Source organism: Phaseolus vulgaris, chromosome 7 (genome assembly GCF_051622355.1).
Source record: "Phaseolus vulgaris cultivar YP4 chromosome 7, ASM5162235v1, whole genome shotgun sequence".
NCBI lineage: Eukaryota > Viridiplantae > Streptophyta > Magnoliopsida > Fabales > Fabaceae > Phaseolus > Phaseolus vulgaris.
This window is the reverse complement of record NC_143504.1, coordinates 39,206,881-39,228,619: the sequence shown is the minus strand read 5'-3', so window position 1 is coordinate 39,228,619 and position 21,739 is coordinate 39,206,881. Positions and strand designations below refer to the sequence as shown.

The window sequence follows — 21,739 nt, the reverse complement described above, 5'->3', positions numbered from 1 at the left end:
CGTCCTAACCTATTTGGAATTCCAACTGGTCCTCAAAGAACTCGAAGGAAATCAGGGTGGGGGTCAAGAATGTTATGTGGGCATCTGCCACCCTCTTCCAGAATAGGCAAAGGTCTCGATCCAAAGCTCCCATGCTATCAGGACTTCTGGGCCTCCTGAAGCAGCTCTTGGACTCCTTTTTCCCCTTGTCCACCCAGTACAAGGGGAAACCGTCGAGAAGGGAAGGGTCTTTGTCATTTGCGCGAACCTGGATGAACTTCCCTTTCCAATCCTTGTATGACTGCTGGAAGATGGTGAAGATGGATCTCCCAGCAATGGCGTTCAGGCTGACCCACAGGCGATCTCCTGGGTGTTTGGCCTCAAACAGAAACAAAAATACGTCCACTGACGCGGGCAGCCCCAGGTGGGCACATGTTATCTCGAAGGCTCGGACAAACGCCCAGCTGTTGGGGTGAAGCTGGGCGGCAGCGATATTGAGCTCGGTTAAGAGTTCCCTCTCAAATCGAGTGAGAGGGAACCTGAGTTTGACCTTCTTGAAGAAAGTGGTGTAGACGAAGCAGAAGGGCCCGTCGGCGCTCACTTTATCATCGGCGCACACTGGCAGGGTGGCGGGGCAAGGCAGCCCCATCATTCTCTCGTCGTGCTCCTTGTGGAATGATTGGTGGGCCTCGTCCCCATTGGTCAATCGCAGAACCGCTCCCGCGGTGTTCACCGACGACGTTTCCTTTAAGAGGGTTGAGCTAGCCCATGAGTATAAAACCTTGAAGTCTGGCAGAGGGATGGGGGCTCCTCCAGCGTTTGGTGGAGTCGCCTGGGCCAGAGCGGTTTGAGAAGGCGCAGGCCTCACAGCCTGCGAAGAGGGAGCGCCACGAACTTGCGTGGGGTCGTGTGCTTGTGAAGGAGGGTTTCGCGCTGATGGAGGGGGGTTCGGGGTGATCTTCGTGCGAGTCATGGTAGCAACTGCAAACGAAGGAGGAAGGAAAAAATAATCAGGAGGGTTACAAAGGCTGACTCGATCATGAATGGAAGGTGAAAGACGAACGAATGTGAGTTCGTTGCGACGATCGACAAAGCCCTAAGTCACGCAGAAGGAGGAATGGAAAAACAGCCCACAGCGTATGCACCAGACAGTTACAGGATGATGCAAATCGGTGAAAATGCAAGAAAACCCAGCAGATGAAGGAAAGTAGTTACCTTTCGATGATCGGGAGAATGTTGAAGGGAGGTGGTGATCTAGAGCGTCGAGGAACGTCGAGAGCTTTCGCAGAAAGAAATGAGAGCGTATGCAAGTGTGAAGAAAGTGATGGAACAGTAGGAGCGTAAGGGGTTTAAGGGTTTTCGAACGGTTTTGGGAAGCGCTAACGGCAGATGAAAATGGCCGTTGATAAGAGCCACGTGTCGAACGATGCGCGAAGAGTTTGGTGGAGCGTCAGAGCAGCAGAAAGTACTATCGCTTGGAATTCTGCGCCCATGCCACGTAGACCGGTGTTAACGAAGGCTTTTTCAGTCTTTTCGCTAGACAAGTCTTCGCTTAAGACTGGGGGGCTTGTGTACCGCCCTGATGGTCGGATGCGATGACGTGGCATCCTGTTACAGTGTAGGCGTGTTGACAAGGCGCCAGGTTGACAGTTGGGAAGGAAGTCAGGAGGCACGTGTAGTCGCCGATAGTTAAGTTGGCGTGTTCCGATCTCCAGCTTACCAGAATAGGCGATCGCCATGTTGAGGACGAAGTCGCCAGATGCAGACTCAGGCGACCAGGCAGTCGGGGATCGCCAGAGCAAGCACATCGCCGAAGTTAAAAGAGAAGCAGATTATGAAGGCGGCCGGCGAGACCACAGGGAAGGTGTATGAAGGCCCTACCTCGCCAGTTTCAGTAGAGATCGCACTCCTGAGTTAGCTATGCACTGGGCAGCACCATGCATAAGTAACTTAGCCAAAATGAGAGTAGAAGTAGCGCCAAGTCAGGGAGCCTCCAGATGATGGCACGTGTACGGTTGGATACGAGCCACGTGTCCAAGTCTGTAACTGCCAGGGGAGAGAAAACCACCAGGTATATAAGAGTTCCTAACAGATTTTCTAAGGTACGCACGTTCAGTTCATACACTTTACGCTTGCGAGTGACAGAGCTGTTTGAGAGAGAGATTTGCACGGTTCCAGTTCTTAGTATTTGGTGATACCGTCACTGACTTGAGCGTCGGAGTGCGATCGGCCGCAGCGGCGCCGTATTGTTTCTTTGCAGGTTCTTGAGATAGATCCAGAGGAGGAACGGAAGTGGGAAGCGGCGCGCACGTCGATCCTTTGAAAAGGCATTCTCCAGCGCTCCGGTCAACAGGCAGGATCAGGAGGCGTCGCCCAAGTGAGGCGTCGCCCAAAGTGAGGCGTCGCCCAAAGAGAGGCTTCGGGCCTCGACAATCCAGAACAGTAGTAAGGAGAAGAGAAAGGCGACTTCAAGGCCGCAAGTCTAGCACCATAAGGGGATGCCCTAACTCATGAAGTATCCACGCCACTGCTGGGAGACCCTGGAACAAATACGACCCATGAGAGGGCCATAACCAGGGGAGAACCACGTGCATAGTACGAGAGAAAGGTAGATATACCCCAAGGCGAGTAACCAGTGATTGGGGGACATGAGTTGGCACCCAGAACATCAACCCACGAGCCAGAAGCACTTCGCAGGAAAGAGGGCTCACACGATAGAATAACCCTAAGTTGGGTGACGGTGCTGTGGGACCCTCCACATTGAATAAACGATCAAGTCAAAGGGACACGTGGCAAGGCACACGTGCTCATTAAAAGGTTTCAGTGAAAGTTTGCCAAGGGACGCGTTAATTCAGTTAAGATTCGAATGTTCCAAGGAATGTTTTTATACGCTTTCAATGCGCTTTAACGCGCTTTAAAGATTAGAGGTGTATAAAAATGGACCTTGGGGCATTTGAAAGGGGACCGAGTTTTTAACCTAAATTCACACAGTTACACAGAGGAGAAAAACCCTAGTTGTCTTCGCGGCGCACTCACAGTGAGCACAAGGCAATTAGGGCAACACCATTCTAGTTCACAGTTTTTAGTCACTCAGCACAGTTTCTTCGACCACCTCCCAAGGGTGCGTCACTTTGATGTTTCTCGCTAGCTGACTTGATCGTCGAAGTGCAAACGGCCGCGAGGGCGCCCCTTTGTTCACTTCTTTTCAGGTACTCACAGACGGAGCAGAACGAAGGTGCCCTAGCTCGCGAGGACAAGCCACGCGCAAAAGACGATCCCGGTCAACCGGCCGGAACAATGACGATTTACCCTTCTCGACTACTTGATTGGGAAGCCTTTTTTGTCATGATATCTACAACAAGTTAAAAATACATAAGTTAAAAATCTTTGATCGACCGAGGTAGAAGACAATGTAAACATACCATAAAATTTCGTTCACCGTTGAGAAGAGTTGAACACGGTTAACATTTTCCGTGTGGGGGAGCCTTCGAGGGAGGTTGTCAAATAGAGAATAAATCTCCAAGTCCTCAATGCTAGGACCCGAACGAGGCCATTCCTTAAACCAGGTTGGGTAGAGAAAAATTGGACCGACCAGTTTCGTCAAAGAAAAGCCCCGTACCCTCGGGCTCAACAAAAGGTTTGAATAACTTTTCTTTAAAATTTTTGTACGAGGTGGTGTAAGGGATAAAAAGAATGTTACCCGACCGACTGATAAGTGACAGCCAGCTAAATGGTCGGTCTAGTGAGAGGTATAATAACTTAGAAAAATGGAAGAAGTTGGAGATAGGCGAAACATGTCGCAGATAAGACAAAAAGTTTGGAGAGAAGCCCAAGTGTTTGGGTGAAGTTGGGAGGGAGCCACATTGAGTGTCCGAAGGACACCCTTGGTGAAATCATCAAAAGGGAGAGCGACATGCAAGTCAGAAAAAAGGCAAGAGTAAACAAAGAAGAAAATACCCTCTGAGGAAGATCGACCTATACATATGGTATCGATCGGTCGATAATAATCAATAGCTAAGATACCATCACTGGCATCCGATTTCAAAATAGTATGTTTTCCTATAAAGAAGGAGATGGAAGGCCCATCCAGAAATACAAAGGTAAACTCGGTCACCTTAGGGTCTACCCAGTCAAGCCCCAAAAGATGGGATGACTCTTTAATGGGATTTGACCTATCGGCAACACCTTTCGGGTCATCAGCCCTTACAGAAACCTCCACGGGGGGCAACGTCTGAATTGCCTCAATCGACAAGGACTCGGTCGTGGAGGAGCCAAGAGAAGAGGAAGACAAAGACAAAGATGGAGAAGAAGACGAGGAAGAAGACGAAGAATTGAAAGAAGACATGACTAATCTCTGGGAGTGTAAGGAAAGCACTGTGCCAGAACGAACAGGTTTCAGATGTCAGAGCGGGAAAGCAGTGACTCGAAACAGTGGGGTCCACTATTTATAGCCTTCGAGGAGAGAGGAAGATTGAGCGTCACTCTCATCTCAACCGTTCAATCTTCCTCGATCCAACGGCTCACGCTGAATGACGCCAAAAAACCTGTCATATTGCACATCACATCATGCGTTCGGTGCCACCAACGTCACATCGCACCTCGGGAAGCCCAACTGTCACAATGACCTCAGATAAAGACTCTTCAAATTAAACATCCTCGAGTCTGGGGGCAATTGTACTGGTAGGATTCGCACGACCAAACATGAGACTCGACACCCAATCCAGACTGATCGACATGATAAACAACAAAACTGATTAATGACCCAGCATTTGTTAATTTGCTTTTATTAGGCCCATGAATGACAAATGGCCCACAATAATTATATAAATAAGCACAAATCCCAAAGGATTAGGTACGCAATCATGTAATACTAAATACTGGGTGTCGAGTGCTGAAGTCTGACTTGAGCATCAGAGTGTCTTTTGCAGTTATTATCCGAGTTCAAAATTTAAAGAGAGGAGGAGTGGAAGAGTGAGTGTAGCAGAAGTTCCTCTGAAAAGAGGGAGTGAGGTACAACTGACCAACCAAGGAGTTGATCAATCATTCTCTTGTTCCAACCTGTTCAAGAACAAAATGTATTTGTATTATTCAATTAAAATAAAATTATGTCTTAAAATATCACGATAAAAATTAATATATTTATTTATAAAAGTTAAATATATCTAAATATAGATTTTTTTTCTATTGGTAGGTGAGGAACTACAGAAGGTGTGAACTAGAAAAAAAATGTATTCCAAACTGAATTGACGAAGAAAATTATAATAAGCATTACTGTCATCAACAGTGCCCTAATGATAATAAAAAGTAATAAAAATACACCAATAATTTTATATTATTTCTATAAAAAAAATAATTGCCCTTATTTCTTCCACCAATGATTGCACACACTCACTCAGTACTTTCCCAATTTTAAAACAAAGAACAAAATTAAATAAACTGTTAATACGATCAGATTAACTTGATGGATTCCATAGTTCAAAAGTAAATTAATTTGGTTCGATAGTGTTTTCACTTTAAATTCAAATCATATTTAATTTGTTAATGGATTGAACTTCAATTAATTTGATTATTCAATTAATTATTTCTAAATTTTATATTAATATGTATAATTTAGATTTCAGACCTTCATTTTTTTCTATTTATATATTTTATTTCCTTTCCATTTATTTATTCTTCTAAAAGTATCGTCGTGTGTTAATTCTTTTATCAGTGAAAATTAAAAAATGTTTTAGAAGTTTACAATAATTTCCGCACAATTAGACCTTTTAATTTATGTTTTAGTTTGATCATATTTATTATATTTTTGGTAAAATTATAGAAAATAAATAATTATTAATTATTAGAAACAATAAAAAAGACTTTTCATTAATGTAAAATTAATAATTTGTATAAAACAAAATGAAAATAAAAACTGAAATCGTGTGTATTCATCTTTTTCAACAGTGGGAACTGTAATAGCATCAATTCGGATTCTGGTTGTGGATTGTTTTCACTTTGTATCCATACAAATTAATGTCGTTTTCTTGTTTCTTGACACTCGGATTCTCTCACTGCTCTTTCATTAAGTGGGTCGTCTCGAAGTTTAACTTTTCTTCCGCTTTCCTTTCTGTTTCCCCTGTTTTTGTCTTGCTTCAATTCTGGTAAGCTTCCTCTGAAGTTTCCGTTTTGGAGGGTTATAGGAATTGCGCTGTGATTTAGAGGTCAACGAGTCGAATGGGTTTCTTCCTAGTTTTTCTAATTCCCTGAAGTTTCGATTCAATTTTTTTTTTCAGTTTTTCTTATTGGGTCTGTGTCACCAAACGTACCAGCGAGAGCATAGTGTTATTATTGATGGATACGAAATCATCCAAGGATACTAATGGTTGCGTTAACAAGTCTATGGCTCTGACTGTGACGTTGACTGTGGCTTCTTTAGAGGGTAGAAAGGTTGAAGATCATAGCAATAGAGAAGATGATAATGATTCCAATTCTTTGTTGCCAGCACGAAGAGGAGGAATGTCACGGAAGTTGGATAAGACTTACAGGAAAAGGAAAGTGCAGTGGAACGATAGGATAGGAAACAAGCTTGTTGAGGTTTTGGAATACGTTCCAAGGTAATTAACTAACTTGTGCTCTCTGTGTCGAATTTTGCTCACCTAGTTCACACAGTCACATCACATGTTGTAAATAAATAAATATGTGCGTTGCTCAATTCAGTTTTATGTTGATGAAAAACACAGTAAGAGAGAAAGAGAAAGGAGAACGTTGAAATGGTTTTTTGTTTCCCTTATTTTCTGCAAATGGCAAATTTCATGCGTGCCTCCTTTGAATTTTGTTGTTGTTGTTGTGTGACTGATGGATGCAATGGTGGATCACTGAATTACAGTGTTGTCTTGCTTTCTTTTTCTTTTCTCTTTTTTATTCACTGTCCTCTATTGTTATATCAGGATGACTTCATTATGGAGGCATCAATGTGACTAATTGTGCAGTTTTCCCTATAAGAATCCTTTTTCATAGGCTTTCAGTGTTTTTTCACTTTGTTCTTTCTGTGACTGTTTCATGAAAATGCTAAATCTCTTATAGTCCAGTCAAAAGGCTCCTGGGAAGTGACTTTGTTGTTTTCTTTCTTTTTAGCACCCGGCATGAACATTTGCAATTAGAATTATGTAACTATAGCATTTCCCTATGTCTACAATGACTTGTGCTCAATTTTGAAATATCAAAGTTTGTTATAATGATTGGAACCATACTCATCTTCCGTCATATCTGTGCTTTCTAGCTAATATAATAAGACAAATATTAGGAGATAAGGCAATTTAGTTATTATCTACATAGAAACAGCAATGGAAATTGCTTCTTCCATTAAAATGGATGAAGTTCGAGCAGAAATTAACACAAGAAAGAAATTTCGAGAAATATTCTTGTTTTTATGGCTTCGAAAGTGGGTCATACTAGCCTTGGCACCCCAATCAACGAAGAACTTATGAAATAAAGTTGCACTTCGTCTTTCTTTTTTCTTGATTTACATAAATGTGTGATTACATCTGTGGTTAGTTCAGAGGTTAACATTGATGGGAGCTGCTCCCAAGTATGCTGTTGGAAAAAAGTAAAAAAAATTACAAAAACAATAACCAAAATTTTCTTTCCTAGTAGTTGGTAACTTAGAAGTATTTGGTGTTCAATGTTAATGTAGTAAAACAAAATTGAGTATGATAATCAAGCCTAGATGTGTCATATATCCATAATTATCTTATCTCACATTTGGTCTCCCAATTTTATATGTGCAGTGATGTTAGTGACTCAGACTCAGAGGATGAGGGTGGGGATTCTTGTGTCTGTTCAATAATGTAGAGATAATCTTGATAAGCCATGTCAAACTTTCTGCTGGACTAACCGTGGAGCATCATCGGGGCCTGTGCAACCTGAATTTGAGTAGATATGATGACTTGGGACTAACTCTCCAGTAACCCACATAAGCAGCTCCTTGTGTTCCAATTTGTGTATCCAGTTTATCTTACTGGATTTTTTGACATGATTTTTTAGTGGCCTTTTGTGAGCTCTCTAGCAGATAAGTACACACTGCTTCCAACAAAATTATTTGGAAAGCGTTGATGGTAGCACATCTTCCTTGTAGGTTGAGCATTTCATGCTTAGTACGGGCACTGTTTCTCTGAAAAGTATGCACTCAATTGCTTTGGTTATGTTTCGAATTAAAGGGATACATCAGTTTTTATTCCTTTCAAATTCCCAATTACTCATTATGTGGAATAAATTTTCATGATTCTCAGAATCTGTTCCCCAGTTATCTGTCGAACGGGTTCTTTGATGTTTGCTTTCAATTTACCCTCTTATATATCAACCCCTGTTGCTTATACAATTGCTTTGGTTATGTTTCGAATTAAAGGGATGCATCACTCTTTTTTCCTTTCATATTCCCAATTACTCATTATGTGGAATAAATTTTCATGATTCTCAGAATCTGTTCCCCAGTTATCTGTTGAACGGGTTCTTTGATGCTTGCTTTCAATTTACCCTCTTATTTATCAACCCCTGTTGCTTATACAATTGCTTTGGTTATGTTTCGAATTAAAGGGATGCATCACTCTTTTTTCCTTTCATATTCCCAATTACTCATTATGTGGAATAAATTTTCATGATTCTCAGAATCTGTTCCCCAGTTATCTGTCGAAAGGGTTCTTTGATTCAGTTTGCTTTCAGTTTATATATCAACCCCTGTTGCTTATACACACGAAACTCTTGATTGATTGAACTATCACTTTGGAGAATGTCATAACGAATACAATCTATACTATGAGCATGAAAATTGATAACATTTCAAATTGTATAGCTGCGACATGAAGATAAAAATAGACAAATACACTCTCCATGGCTTACAACGTAACCATTCACAAAACAACAAAATACAGGGCAAGAATTACACACATAAATACAATGAAACCATCCCAACTGGCATATACTGATTTGCTGAATGAATGATCAACTGAAGAATCGAAATCTGATGCGTCCTCCTTTGAAGTTGTTGCCCATTCTGCTGACAAAAAATGCTTTGTTATGTCCACAGAATTGATATTTTTGAAGTTTCTTTTTTTTCTTTCAATGACATGACCGCATCATTGGCAATGAATTGTAGTCGAGGAGACATGATAATTAGGAGAAACCAACCAGTTTGAAAGGCTAGCGTTAACTGCCATTTCTGGCAACAGAGGCTTGGACTGAAGTACATTTGATTCCAAGCTGCAAGGTGAGAAATTCAAGCTTGCTTCAGAGACTAAGGACATGCTTGTTTGTTGATTTGATGGAACATTCTCCTTCCTCCTATTCTTACTTGATGCTGCAACTTTTGTTTTGATTGCTTTCCACTGTGAGAGATTCTCCACAGGGCTCAGAACAGAATGCATGTCCATGCTTCTGTCTCGTCCACTGGATTTCACCTCAGCATGACTTGGATCAACTGGCATCTGATTCTTTTCCTTATCTTGTTTCAGAGAACGATAGCATGACTCAGAGAACTCCTTCTGTCTAGGATTTTCATCAAATATCTCAGACTCATCATTTTCTAAACTTCCATCACTACCACCATCATCCCAATCATACTCATCATCATCATCATCAAATTCACCATCATCATCATAGTCATCAATGTCAGAATCCTCATATGCCATTTCATCCTCCTCACCATGACCATCTCCACAGTTGTAATATCTGTGATTTGTAGGGTATCTCACTGGCAAGACTTTAGAGCTTTCTGGCTCAGCAGTATTGTTCTTATCCTCTTCTTCCTCATTATGCAATACCTGATAAGCAGTGGGGTTTGGCTCATATACCTGTACATTCAAATTGAAGGTAACTTTCTTCTTCTTGCTCTTATTACTGTTCTGCTCCTTAACTTCGTCTCCGCCTCTAAGAAACAAATTAAATAAATAGTCTATCTTTATCTACACATACACATAATATATATCAAGAGAAATAATGGAGAGCAATAAATACTAACCGGAAATCAGAATCCGGCATAATGGATTTTTCTGTGAGGGCAAGAACTTCATAATTTCCATATCTCTGTTAGATAACACAATTATTTTCAAAGTTTGAAGCGATAAGTGATGATCTAGCTTAAGTATTTCTTATGAATATCAGAAATTAAGAACAAAAGAATGGAGTGTACTTACTTGGTGTCCAGCTAGGACTTTGTAGAGAGTCTTTCTACGCTTCCTTTTGTGGGATAAACCAAAGCATGCCATGAAACAACCCATCTCTGTTGGGAAGAGGAGGAGGGTGAGGAAAGTTGTTGACAAGGTGGCATATAATAAAAGAAAGCTACTCAGTCAGAAACTGACATGCATGCCACCCCAGAGAGAGAAGTGAAGAACATGTGACAAGTTTAAAAGCCGTTTGGCTCCAAACAATTTCGAAAATAGTAACGTTAGGCTTTTAATGATGATTGTGGGCACAAGAGTTTTTTTTTTTTTTAACAATATAAAAATAAAAACGAAAGCTAGGGACAACATTGGTTGCTTTTGTTGTCTCAGATCTGAAAATTCTTTCCCTCTCCAATATTTGACTAGTTTTCGTTTTGGTCCCATACAGTAAAATACATACACTCTACACATTAATAAGTTATTATTTTAATTATATTTATTTTATATATTAATTTAAAATATTATTATAATTAGCTGTCATGTTACTGTATGGATGTCAAAGTAAACTTTTTTCCTTTTCGTTTTATTACAGTTTACGCGTTTCTATAGCCACAAAATAAATGGCTAAAATATTTAATGTTCTTAAAATCAGATTGGGTTGTGAATATCTGAAGCTTTCGATTTAAGATATGTTGACTAAATTTTATACCCAAAAATGAATGAGATCATAGAAAATAATCCTCGCACTATATTAGTAAATGAGAAAAACAATTAAAAGAACTCATGGAAAAAAGTTTCTCTTCAATAAAAAAAATGAGATTCAATTAGAAGTTTTAGATTCAATTTGAAGTATAGATATTTTCTTTTAATCTAAAATAATTATCATACTACTATGCATTCGAAAGAATAAATTAGCCTTCATTTTGAATCCATTGCTTTGTTTTTAATTACCCCTTTTGTTGAGTTATTGCCTCAACTTTTATTCAAAAACAAAGAACAATAAAAAATTTACAGAACACTATCACTCACTGGTCAAAAATTTGTAAAGAATTCACAGTATATATGGAAAGAGGTTGGACATCAACCCAATGGATTACAATTCAGAAAACCAAACACAAAATAAACTATATGGCATCTTGATTAACATCATAAACTCCATTATAATCATGTTTTAATTGAATATGAAAAAAAAACATCACATTGAGTACAAATAAAATCAAATTTTGAAATAATTACACTCCATTATAATAATTCGTTATTTAATTACTATTGATCCTGCCTGTTGACCGGAGCGCTGGAGAATGCCTCGTCAAAGGATCGACGTGCGCACCGCTTCTCACCTCCGCTCCTTCTCTGGATCTATCTCAAGAACCTGCAAAGAAACGATACGGCGCCGCTGCGGCCGATCGCACTCCGACGCTCAAGTTAGTGACGGTATCACCAAATACTAAGAACGAGAACCGTGCAAATCCTCTCTCACTCGCAAGCGTAAAGTGTATGAACTGAACGTGCGTACCTCAGAAAGTCTGTTAAGAACTCTTATATACCTGGTGGTTTTCTCTCTCCTGGCAGTTACAGACTTGGACACATGGCTCGCATCCAACTGTACACGTGCCATCATCTGGAGGCTCCCTGACTTGGCGCTGCTTCTACTCTTATTTTGGACTAAGTTACTTATGCATGGTACGGCCCAGTGCATAGCTAACTTAGGAGTGCGATCTCTACTGAAACTGGCGAGTTAGGGCCTTCATACACCTTCCCTATGGTCTCGCCGGCCGCCTTCATAATCTGCTTCTCCTTCGTCTTTGGCGATGTGCTTATTCTGGCGATCTCCGACTGTTTGGTCGCCTGAGTCCACATCTGGCGACTTCATCTTCAACCTGGCGATCGCCTATTCTGGTAAACTGGAAATCGGAACACGCCAACTTAACAATCGGCGACCACACGTGCCTCCCGACTTCCTTCCTATCTGCCAACCTGGCGCATTGTCAACATGCCTACACTGTAGCAGGATGCCACGTCATCACACCCGTCCACCAGGGCGGTACAACTATCATTCTTCTCTTCAATTTATTATATATTTTTTAAACAAATAGGGACGAAGGAGTGCCTACATACTATAAGTGCTTCGCATTAAGTTCCAATTAATTATTAGGCATGCAAATAATTGAGAACCATTTACTTTATTTTGAAATACTGAGGAATCAGTAATTAATGTATATTTTAATAAATTTATATATTCAAATAAAATTCAAAAATAATAATTTAGGGCGAAATATTTAAAATTATATATAAAATATATATTTATATAAATTAATTTATAAAAATTAAAACCTCAAAAAATGTACTAAAAGAAAATTTGATTACTAAAATATATGAAAAATAATTTAAAATTAAAATAGAGACTTAAAAAATTTAAGAATGCATGAGTAATTATTTAGGAGTAATACAATAAGAATTGAAGTAACTCTCAAAATCTCAAAAGAATATACTTTAATTTAATTTGATTAATTACTTTGATGTTATTTATTTGAAAATGCATGAATTTCCTTGGCTATTTGGATGGTAAATGTTAGGATAAAGTGAGGTTGTTTCTTCCACTTCCATATTTTTGTCTTGCCGCTCTAAAAATATACAAATTCCTTTTTTTTCTTCTTTTCAAATTGTGTGTGATTTAGAAATTAAAAGGACACAATTTAGAAGTCAAAAATGTTTTCTGCACTATGCAATTTAGAAAAACTTTCGGATTATAATCCGAAAGTCATTTTTTTTTAAAAGATTTCTAGATCACACAATTTAGAAATCGTTGTTTTTCTTAAAAAAACCTTATGCATTGCACAACCCAAATGACTTATGAATTGTGCAATCCATAAGCCAAAATGACTTTCAGATTGTGCAATTCAAAAGTCAAAAATAACTTATGAGTTATACAATTAAAAAAGTAAAAATATAAACTTTCATATTTATAAGGGTCCAAGACGAAATATATAAGTTGAAGAAAGTAATGACCTAAAAGTTAAAGGAAAACGATAACTAACCTTTGTCAATAATAAATAAAAGGGAGTGAGATCTCCATATTTGAAAAGGAAAATTTTCAAATTTTGTGAAATTTTTTTACCCATCTTTTCTCATTACTTCAACTAGGGTTTTTTTTTGTCTTTTGAAGACATTGAATTTGATTTTTAGCATTCATAGCCATTTGTCTATTTTTTTAATTATCTTCTTCTGTGTTTAACAAGGTTAGAGCATATATAATAGATTAAGAATGAACAATTTATAAAGAATTGTACCGACCAGGTCATCGGGTGTGATGACGTGTCTTGCACGTGGCTATGTGGGACGTGCTCAGCGTAACACGTGGGCAAGAGAAAGATGGATGGTTCAGAGGTGAGCGTAGTCGCCGGTTCATGGAACTGGCGTTCTGTAGTGAACATCGTCGGTTGTCGCCGGGTTTATCTGTCATCGACGTGTTTGGCAATGGGAGATCAGGTGGTCCGACGCCGCCGCGAGGAGCACATCGCCGGATTTCCCAGTAAACTCAGTTGAAGCTACTAAAGGCTCAAAAGAGTAAGTTCAAGCGTATAATTTCAGTAAGGTGATTGTTGCGCCAGCATAGGGCGTGAAGGGCGTGTGGGTTGAAGGGAACATCTTGCCTATCAGCGACAGGATTCCCAGAGTGGACATTCGTGGATGGAAAGGTTTCCTCAGCCAGAACATGCATGGTGCGGCGATAAGGAGGGTGCCATTAGCGACAAGCGATATCACAGAGATGGTGCACTTTGCTGCACCCGATACTCGCCTTGTCAGGTGGTGTTCTAGAGCATGTCGCGTGCTAGCTTACTCCTTGAGTAGAGGACTTAGCCGCGCAACTGGTTACTACACAGAAATGACGCTCAAGTTGCCTCAACCTAGATGACGACACGTGTAGGGTTGGATGCTACCTGTTATTCCAACCCAGATGCTGACACGTGTAAGGTTGGATGCAATTGAGAAATGACGCTCAAGCTATCCTAGCTCAGATGATGACACGTGTAGGGCTGGGAGCTACCTGCTATCCCAGCCCAGATGGCGACATGTGCAGGGCTGGATGCGAGCCACGCGTCCAAAAGCATAACGACCTGGAGAGAGAAGAAACCTAGCTATAAAGGTAAACTTAACAGAATTTGCAGAGGTACGTTTTCATTACGGCTCATTTTGCTAGGGTTGTGTACCTTTAGTACGGTTCTACAGAGCATATTTTCTCTGAGTTTTTGGGTGTTCTTGTTACTGACTTGAGCGTCGGAGTGCCACCGGCTGCAGAGGCGCCACCTTGTGTTTTCAGGTTCTCAGAGAGATTTTCTGTGGTGCGAACTTGAGAGTCATGTGGAGTCAAGCTGGTGAGGAGGTTCGTGACGAGGCAACGCTCTTACGCTAGGTCAACCGGCAGGATCATCTGGCGCCCACCGTGGGGGCGTATAAAAGGTGATTCCCAACCATAGTTTGTGTTTGTTGAGTTTTTGGTGCTTTTTGTTTGACTGCTCGCTGTCGCAGTCGATTTCTGGAGTTTTCACCGTTTGTGTGGAGTTTCTTTGAGCTGCTGAGAAAGGATGAGGACAACGCGATCTAGTTCAGTCGCGCCGTCGACAGATGAGGATGCTGTAAAGACGAGGGTCCAGCCGCGCGCCCAGACGAGGGTCCAGCCGCAAAGAGTAATGGAGGCAGCGGCGGGAAAGAGGGACCAGAGGATGCGTCATCCTTATGACCCTAAGAAGAGTAAGGGGAAGGGGTCGGGGCGGCCCAGAGAGACTAATCGCCCGCCAAGGTATGAGTTCGTGATGGGGTTGGCTGATCTGATCGCCATCCCGAATATCGCTGCCAGGCTCAAAGTGCCTGAGAAGACGACAGAGAAGGTTTTGGGTCCAAAACCAGACACGTGGTGTGAGTTCCACAAGAGTTTTGGCCACTCCATCAACTCGTGTTTGGCTTTGGGGTACCAACTCGCTGAGTTGGTCAAGTGCGGGTTCCTGAAAGATTACTTGCTGGAAAAGCAAGCGGGCCAATCAGCAGGTTCCCAACCAGCGGGCAACGAAGGACAGCAGCACGAGGTGCCCGTCCACGGCGAGATCCACACCATAGCTGGTGGATTCTCAGGTGGAGGGTGCACTGCATCTCAGCGCAAGAAGTACGCGAGGTCGGTGATGTCAGTGGAAGTTTTTGAGGACCACTCACCCGACGTGGACATCACGTTCACCAAAGGAGACCTTAGGGACGTTGTACCTCACGACAACGACCCTATTGTGATCTCATTTGTCACGGCGGGAAGGACTGTCCACCGGGTACTGGTCGACCAAGGGAGCTCGGCATATGTAATGTTTTGGCCGACTTTTGAAAAATTACAACTGTCCCCCGATCAGCTGAGGCCATATGGGGGCTGCCTGTACGGTTTCGCTGGCGATCAGGTGGAGGTAAAGGGGTATATTGAGTTGAGGACGACCTTCACAGATGGTTTGGCCTCACGAACAGAGAAGATCAGGTATCTTGTTGTAAACGCTCCGTCGGCATACAATATACTGTTGGGAAGGCCAACGCTCAACAGAACGGGAGCTGTGCCTTCGACAAGGCACATGAAGGTCAAACTACCGTCTATGGAGGGTTTGATCATAACCATTTGCTCTGACCAAAAGGAGGCGAAGAAGTGTTACGAAAACAGCCTTAAGAACAAGAGGTCTGTGTGCCACGTAACCACAACGCCTCCCCCTGGCGCGGAGCCTGCGCAGGAAACCCGGCGAGTTTCAGATACAGTGTTGGAGGTGGCCGCTGAGGGCGATGTGCCTATGGAGGATATAGAGGCAAGGCCCAAGAGCGCCGCTCGTTTGGAGGGAGAGAGAAGTTGCTCGAAGACCGCCAGGGAAACAGGTATCGCGAGGGCGTTGATCGCCAGCGAAAAGAAGCCTCAGCCAGTGGAGGAATGTTTCGAGAGGAAGATCAACGACAAGACGTTTAAGCTGGGGAGAACCTTAGACAGCAAGACGCAAGACCAAATCGCCCAGGTGATAAGTAGACACCTGGATGCATTTGCATGGTTTGCTTCGGACATGCCGGGGATCGACCCCGATTTCTTGTGCCATCGCTTAGCAATGGATTCCCAAGTCAAGCCTATCCGCCAAAGAAGGAGAAAGTTCAACGAGGAACAAAGGCAGGCGATCGGGGATGAAACGCAAAAACTCCTTGCAGCAGGCCACATCAGGGAGATCCAATACCCAGAATGGCTCGCCAATGTCATTCTAGTCAAGAAGAGTAGCAGAAAATGGCGAATGTGTGTTGATTTCACAGACCTGAATAAGGCCTGTCCAAAGGCCTCTTATCCTTTGCCGAGTATAGATGCCCTGGTAGACAGTGCATCAGGGTGCAAACTACTCAGTTTTCTGGACACCTTCTCAGGGTACAACCAAATCAAAATGCACCCCATGGACGAAGAGAAGACTGCCTTCATGACGAAAAGGTCATGCTACTGCTACAAGGTGATGCCCTTCGGGCTGAAGAATGCGGGAGCCACATACCAAAGGCTGATGGACAAGGTGCTTGCACCTATGCTCGGGAGGAATGTGCAGGCATACGTTGACGACATGGTCGTGACGTCCCTGGAGAAAAGCAAGCATGTCGCCGATTTAGAAGAGTTGTTCGTCACCATCGCCAGGTACAAGTTGAAACTAAATCCTGAGAAGTGCGTCTTTGGTGTGGAGGCAGGGAAATTTCTGGGGTTTCTCCTGTCAGAGAGGGGAATCGAGGGTAACCCCGAGAAGTGTGCCGCCATTTTGGCGATGAGGAGCCCTGCCACTGTGAAGGAGGTGCAGCAGCTGACGGGGCGAATGGCCGCCCTGTCCCGATTTGTATCGGCCAGTGGGGAGAAGGGCCACCCATACTTCCAGTGCTTGAAGAGGAACAACAGGTTTGTCTGGACGAAGGAGTTTGAGGAGGCCTTCGTAAATCTCAAAGAATATTTGGCGAGCCCGCTAGTTCTATGCAAACCCCAAGCAGCAACGCCACTCAGGCTGTATTTTGCCATAACTGAGAGGGCAATAAGCGCAGTGCTCGTCCAAGATCAAGATCAGGTCCAAAAACCCATATATTTTGTTAGCAAGGTGCTGCAAGGCCCAAAGGTGAGGTATCAGGCCTTAGAAAAGGCGGCGTTAGCGGTTGTATTTTCGGCGAGAAGGTTGCACCATTACTTCCAGAGCTTTACGGTGTTGGTAATGACTGACTTGCCCATCCAGAAGGTTTTGAAGAAACCGGATGTAGCTGGAAGAATGGTGAAGTGGGCGGTGGAACTGTAAGAATTTGACATCAAGTATGAGCCCCGGGGATCGATCAAGGGGCAAATCTTCGCTGATTTCGTGGTCGAGCTGTCTTCCGAAACAGCTCAAAACGCCAAGGATGACTTTCGTTGGGTACTCTCGGTGGATGGGTCGTCTAACCAGCTGAGCAGCGGGGCTGAGGTCATTTTGGAGGGACCCAACGGCGTGTTGATAGAGCAATCACTAAGGTTTGCTTTCAAAGCAAGCAACAATCAAGCAGAGTATGAGGCTTTGATCGCCGGTATCTTGTTGGCAAAAGAAATGGGGGCGAAGGTGCTGATGGCCAAGAGCGATTCGTTGTTGGTCACTGGACAAGTAACTGGCGAGTTCCAAGCCAAGGACCTGCAGATGGCAGCTGATCCTGCCGGTTGACCAGAACGCAAGAGCCTCGCCTCGTCAAAGGTATTCTTCCTTTGGATCGGCTTTGCACCACGCTAGCTTCCGTCCTTCACACCTCGATTCACCTCAAGAACCTGCAAAAGACAGAGTGGCGCCGCTGCGGCCGATCGCGCTTCGACGCTCAAGTTAGTGACGGAACCACCAAAACTCTAAGAGAGAAAACTAAGAACTCAAGGAACCGTGCAAAAACTCTCTCAGTCACTGAAGTATTCTCCAAGCGTAAAAAAGTATTCTAAACGCGCGTACCTCAGAAGTTCGTTAGAATCTCTTATATACATGTGCACTTTCTCTCTCCTGACGGTTACACATCTGAACACGTGGCTCGCATCCAACTGTACACATGTCACCATCTGGAGCGTCCTCTGCTTGAGCGTCACTTCTTACTCTTCAGGTTGTTCGACTAAGTTACCCATGCAAGGAGTAACTCGGTGTATAGCTGCCTTGGAGCGCGATCTCTTCTGCGTGGCGAGTACGGGGTGTCACCAGGCACACCTACCCTGTGGTCTCGCCGACCGCCATCATAATCTGCTTCACTTGCTTCACCGTGCATGTCCTGGTAAGGTGTTCCCTGGCCTCAACCTCTGGCTAGCTAGGGAATGATCATCTGATAACTTCATCCTTCGCACTCGTGCCCTTTGAAAGCTTTGAACAAGCTTTCCTGATCTTTTGGGCGATGTCCTCCTCTCGGCGATCTCTGATCACTTGGTCGCCTGGGTTCGCATCCGGCGACTACGATACAAACCTGGTGACCGCCGGTTTAGATATGCTAGAGATCGGAGCATGCCAACTTAACGATTGGCGACTACACGAGCTCCCCGACTTCCTTCCCTTCTGTCAGCCAGGTGTCCCGACACGCCTACGAAATTACAAGAAGAAAACTCAAGAAGGAGGAATGAGCTTGCCATCTACCACTTCGTGGTAGATGCTGAACTGCGTAAGGTCCATGTCTGGAAGAATGCAACAAATCTGCTCGAATGCCAACTCGAACCCATCCGCAAGGGCGTCAGCACCCACGTTCATAAGATCGGCGTTCTCAGCTTCGAGCTTTTGCTTTGAAGTCTCCAAGGCGTTCTTCTCAGTGGTGAGGGAAGCAATGGAAGAGGCAGCTTCTCCCAGTTTGCCCTTTGCTTCGGCAAGCTCGACCTTCACCGCAGAAAGCTCGTTCACTGCCTTCTCAAGTTTCTTCCTCCCATCAGTGGCCTCCTCCTTGGTAGACTTGAGATCCCCCGCTAGTTGTGAGTTCAGTTGGCGTAGGGAGGAAGTCTCAGCCTCCAAGTTGATTACCTGGCTCCTCAGCTCCACCACTTCGCCGTCCAGAGTGTTGACAGCTTGCCCTATCAAGATCTCAGTCTTGATGGTCTCTTGGACCTGCGATAGGTACTCTTTCCTGGATTTTTCAACCATGTCCCTCATCAGGTCTACGGACCCTTGGGCAGCCTCAAAGTCACTCTGCAGTGACTCCTTGTCGTTCTCAAGCTCCTTGATCCTCTTCTCCAGGACCAGTTGATTGCGGTGCTGGGTGGAAAACTCTAGGGAAAGCACTATCTGCTTGGCCAAGTGCATGTCCACCTCCTGCCCACTCCACTCGAGAAGCTCCCGGCTGCGTATGAAATGTCGAACCAAGGCAATGACTCGACTGAAATTTTCATTGCTAGCACCAGAGCTGCTTGGCTGCGAGCTGGCCTCACCACCTTCAGCAGTAGCAGCAGAGGTTGGCGATGGTGGTGATGCAGGCAGTCTTGAGAAACCCCCGAGTGGGCAGAATCACTCCCAGCAGGTGGAGTGGGTTGACCAATAGCTTGGCCCGCTGAGGGTGGGGGTGGAAGTGATGCTGGAGACAGAAGTTGAGGAGTCGGAGATGGTAGGCGCTGAAGGGAGGGGGAGGAAGCTGGTGTTGGGGCAGGTTGAGTAGGAGGAGGTGGGGGTGAACCCTCCTCGATCTGCACAACTTCAATTTCCCCAGGCCTAAGAGACGAAGCCCCCCCAACCTCTTGGTGTTTCCTCTTGCGATGAATAAGAGGAGAGCCAGAATTCTCCTCCTCGGTTGAGGGGGTAGGAGCAGCAGCGACCGCCACAGTTGCGGGAAAGGCCTTTACTAGCCTTCTTCTCTTCTTCTCTGGCTCGGGGCCTTCAGCTGGCGCGACTGAGAGAGGGGGAGCTGCGATGGGCTCGGTGGTAGAGGAGGAAGAACTAGTCCCCTTGGCACCCCTGGTCCGGGCAAGCTCCAGTAATGCCCTCCTCCTATCTTTCCCTGAAGTCATGTCTACATCAAGGGTGAAAAGAAGAGTTAGATGGCATAATTATGCAAGTGGATAAAATGTTATGCAAGTATGCATGAGAGTGTGCAAGTATTCTAAGAGGTGCAAGAAGAAGAGCCTACCTATGTACTTCTTTAGAGACACCACATCAAACTCGTTTTTGATGAGAAGGGCCGAGTTATATTTTGCCCCTAAGAGCAACCTACACAGCTCGCGCTCGTAGGGAGCCATGGCTTCAAGGCCCCGGGGTTTCTTAAACTCGACTCCAGGAACCTAATAAGGGGGAAACCCCTCGAGCAGCGTTGGGCTTTGCTGGGTAGCAGATATCATGTAGAACCTGCCTTTCCAATCTTGAAACGATTGCTGGTACAGGCCCAAGATCACTCGTCCAGCAACTCCATTCAGGCTGACCCAAGACCTATCCCCAGGGTTCTTCGCCTCGAAGAAATGTAGGAAGACGTCTATGGAGGCGTTATGCCCAAAGTAGTTGCAGAGGATCTCGAATGCCCGTATGAAGGCCCAGGCATTCGGATGGAGTTGGCAAGGGGCGACATTCAACTCCATCATCAGCTCCTTCTCAAAGAAGGTGAAGGGAAAACGCAGCTTCAACCTTTTGAAGATGGCAGAGTATATGAAGGTGAAGGGCACCCCATTGGTAGCCCTATCGTCCGCGCAGATTGGCATCCCTCGAGGAGGAATGCGTATACGAACGTTGAAGTCATTCTCCCTGTCGATGGCGCAGGAGGGCTCATCAGGGTCGTGGCTCAGAAGGGTTTTGAGGTGGCCTTTCGGTAGTTGAGTGGAAGTTTCAGCCAGCAATGCCAGGGGAGCCCAGTCATAGACCTTGGCGTGGTCCTTATAGGAAGTTGCATCAGGTGGAGGTGACGCTGGTGCACTTGCTAAAGGCTGTGCACCGGAGGATGAGGCAACGATGGGAGCAGTTTGCTTCAAGCGAGCCATTGCGAGATAATTGCAATGGAGGAAAGCAAAAGGTCAGATGAACGGAAGAAGAGGGAATGATGAATGGTTCGGTGAAAAACAGAGGAAGAGAAGAAGAAAGAAAGGTCCAGGCGAAGAAGAGGAAGATGGAGAAGTAGAAAGCTAAGTGAGAAACGCAAAAAACCCTAGTGCGGGTTGAGAAGAAGAAAAACAGAGAAGATGAATGCATGGTAGTGAAAGAGGTGAATGCAATCGGTGAAAAGAACCTAAATGGATCAAGGAAGAAGAAAAGTCATACCTTTAGATGATCACGGAAGGTCTTGAGGTAGAAAGCTTGAAGAAAGTTGGGCGCGCAGAGAGGAGATTCGAAGTAAGTCTGAGAGTTGGAGTATTGAAGAAGATGATGAAACAGTGAAGGCGCGCGCCTATTTGAATAAGGGAAGCATTAGCGACACTCCATGCTGATCGTTGATGCGTCCACGTGTCGCAAGATTAATGGAGGAAGTCATAACGTCAAAAGGAAACACGTGAGGTGGCACGTGATGTGGCCCCACTTGCCACGTGGACCGAGGGCGCGACCACTTAGCCTCTTTGCTGAGAACGAGTTCACAGCTCGAGACTGGGGGGCTTGTGATCCGGTCGGTCATCAGTAGTCGATGACATCAGCAGCAGATAACCACGTGGACCACTCGCA

General features: G+C 44.2%; 2 protein-coding genes across 3 annotated transcripts; one reads left to right on the top strand and one right to left on the bottom strand.

Annotated features, from left to right (window-relative positions):
• Window positions 1-5,900: 5,900 nt before the first annotated feature.
• LOC137817103 (uncharacterized) lies at window positions 5,901-8,297 on the top strand. Its single transcript, XM_068620332.1, has 3 exons — window positions 5,901-6,119; window positions 6,252-6,572; window positions 7,746-8,297. Exons 1-3 carry the CDS (start codon window positions 5,992-5,994, stop codon window positions 7,807-7,809), a joined length of 513 nt encoding a protein of 170 aa, XP_068476433.1. The 5' UTR covers window positions 5,901-5,991; the 3' UTR covers window positions 7,810-8,297.
• Window positions 8,298-8,698: 401 nt separating this feature from the next.
• On the bottom strand, window positions 8,699-10,363 carry LOC137817101 (FK506-binding nuclear-like protein). 2 transcript variants are annotated; one of them, XM_068620331.2, is made up of 4 exons: window positions 10,146-10,363; window positions 9,971-10,035; window positions 9,142-9,879; window positions 8,699-9,007 (listed from the first exon to the last, which is right to left on the bottom strand). In XM_068620331.2, coding segments are annotated over exons 1-4 (888 nt in total). In that variant the 5' UTR covers window positions 10,230-10,363; the 3' UTR covers window positions 8,699-9,006. The 2 variants fall into 2 exon arrangements, with proteins under 2 accessions (XP_068476432.1, XP_068476431.1); XM_068620330.2 differs by having other exon boundaries at window positions 8,942-9,879.
• Between the last annotated feature and the right edge of the window lie 11,376 nt (window positions 10,364-21,739).

What these genes read in the sequence shown, in the direction of transcription:
- LOC137817103 (XM_068620332.1), top strand. Translation starts at nt 5,992, where the DNA reads ATGTCGTTTTCTTGTTTCTTGACACTCGGATTCTCTCACTGCTCTTTC. An exon ending in TTTGTCTTGCTTCAATTCTG is followed by an intron (nt 6,120 to 6,251) that starts GTAAGCTTCCTC and finishes TTTTTTTTTCAG; the next exon opens with TTTTTCTTATTGGGTCTGTG. An exon ending in GTTTTGGAATACGTTCCAAG is followed by an intron (nt 6,573 to 7,745) that starts GTAATTAACTAA and finishes TTATATGTGCAG; the next exon opens with TGATGTTAGTGACTCAGACT.
- LOC137817101 (XM_068620330.2), bottom strand. Translation starts at nt 10,229, where the DNA reads ATGGGTTGTTTCATGGCATGCTTTGGTTTATCCCACAAAAGGAAGCGT. An exon ending in AAGTCCTAGCTGGACACCAA is followed by an intron (nt 10,036 to 10,145) that starts GTAAGTACACTC and finishes GTTATCTAACAG; the next exon opens with AGATATGGAAATTATGAAGT. An exon ending in ATGCCGGATTCTGATTTCCG is followed by an intron (nt 9,880 to 9,970) that starts GTTAGTATTTAT and finishes TTTGTTTCTTAG; the next exon opens with AGGCGGAGACGAAGTTAAGG.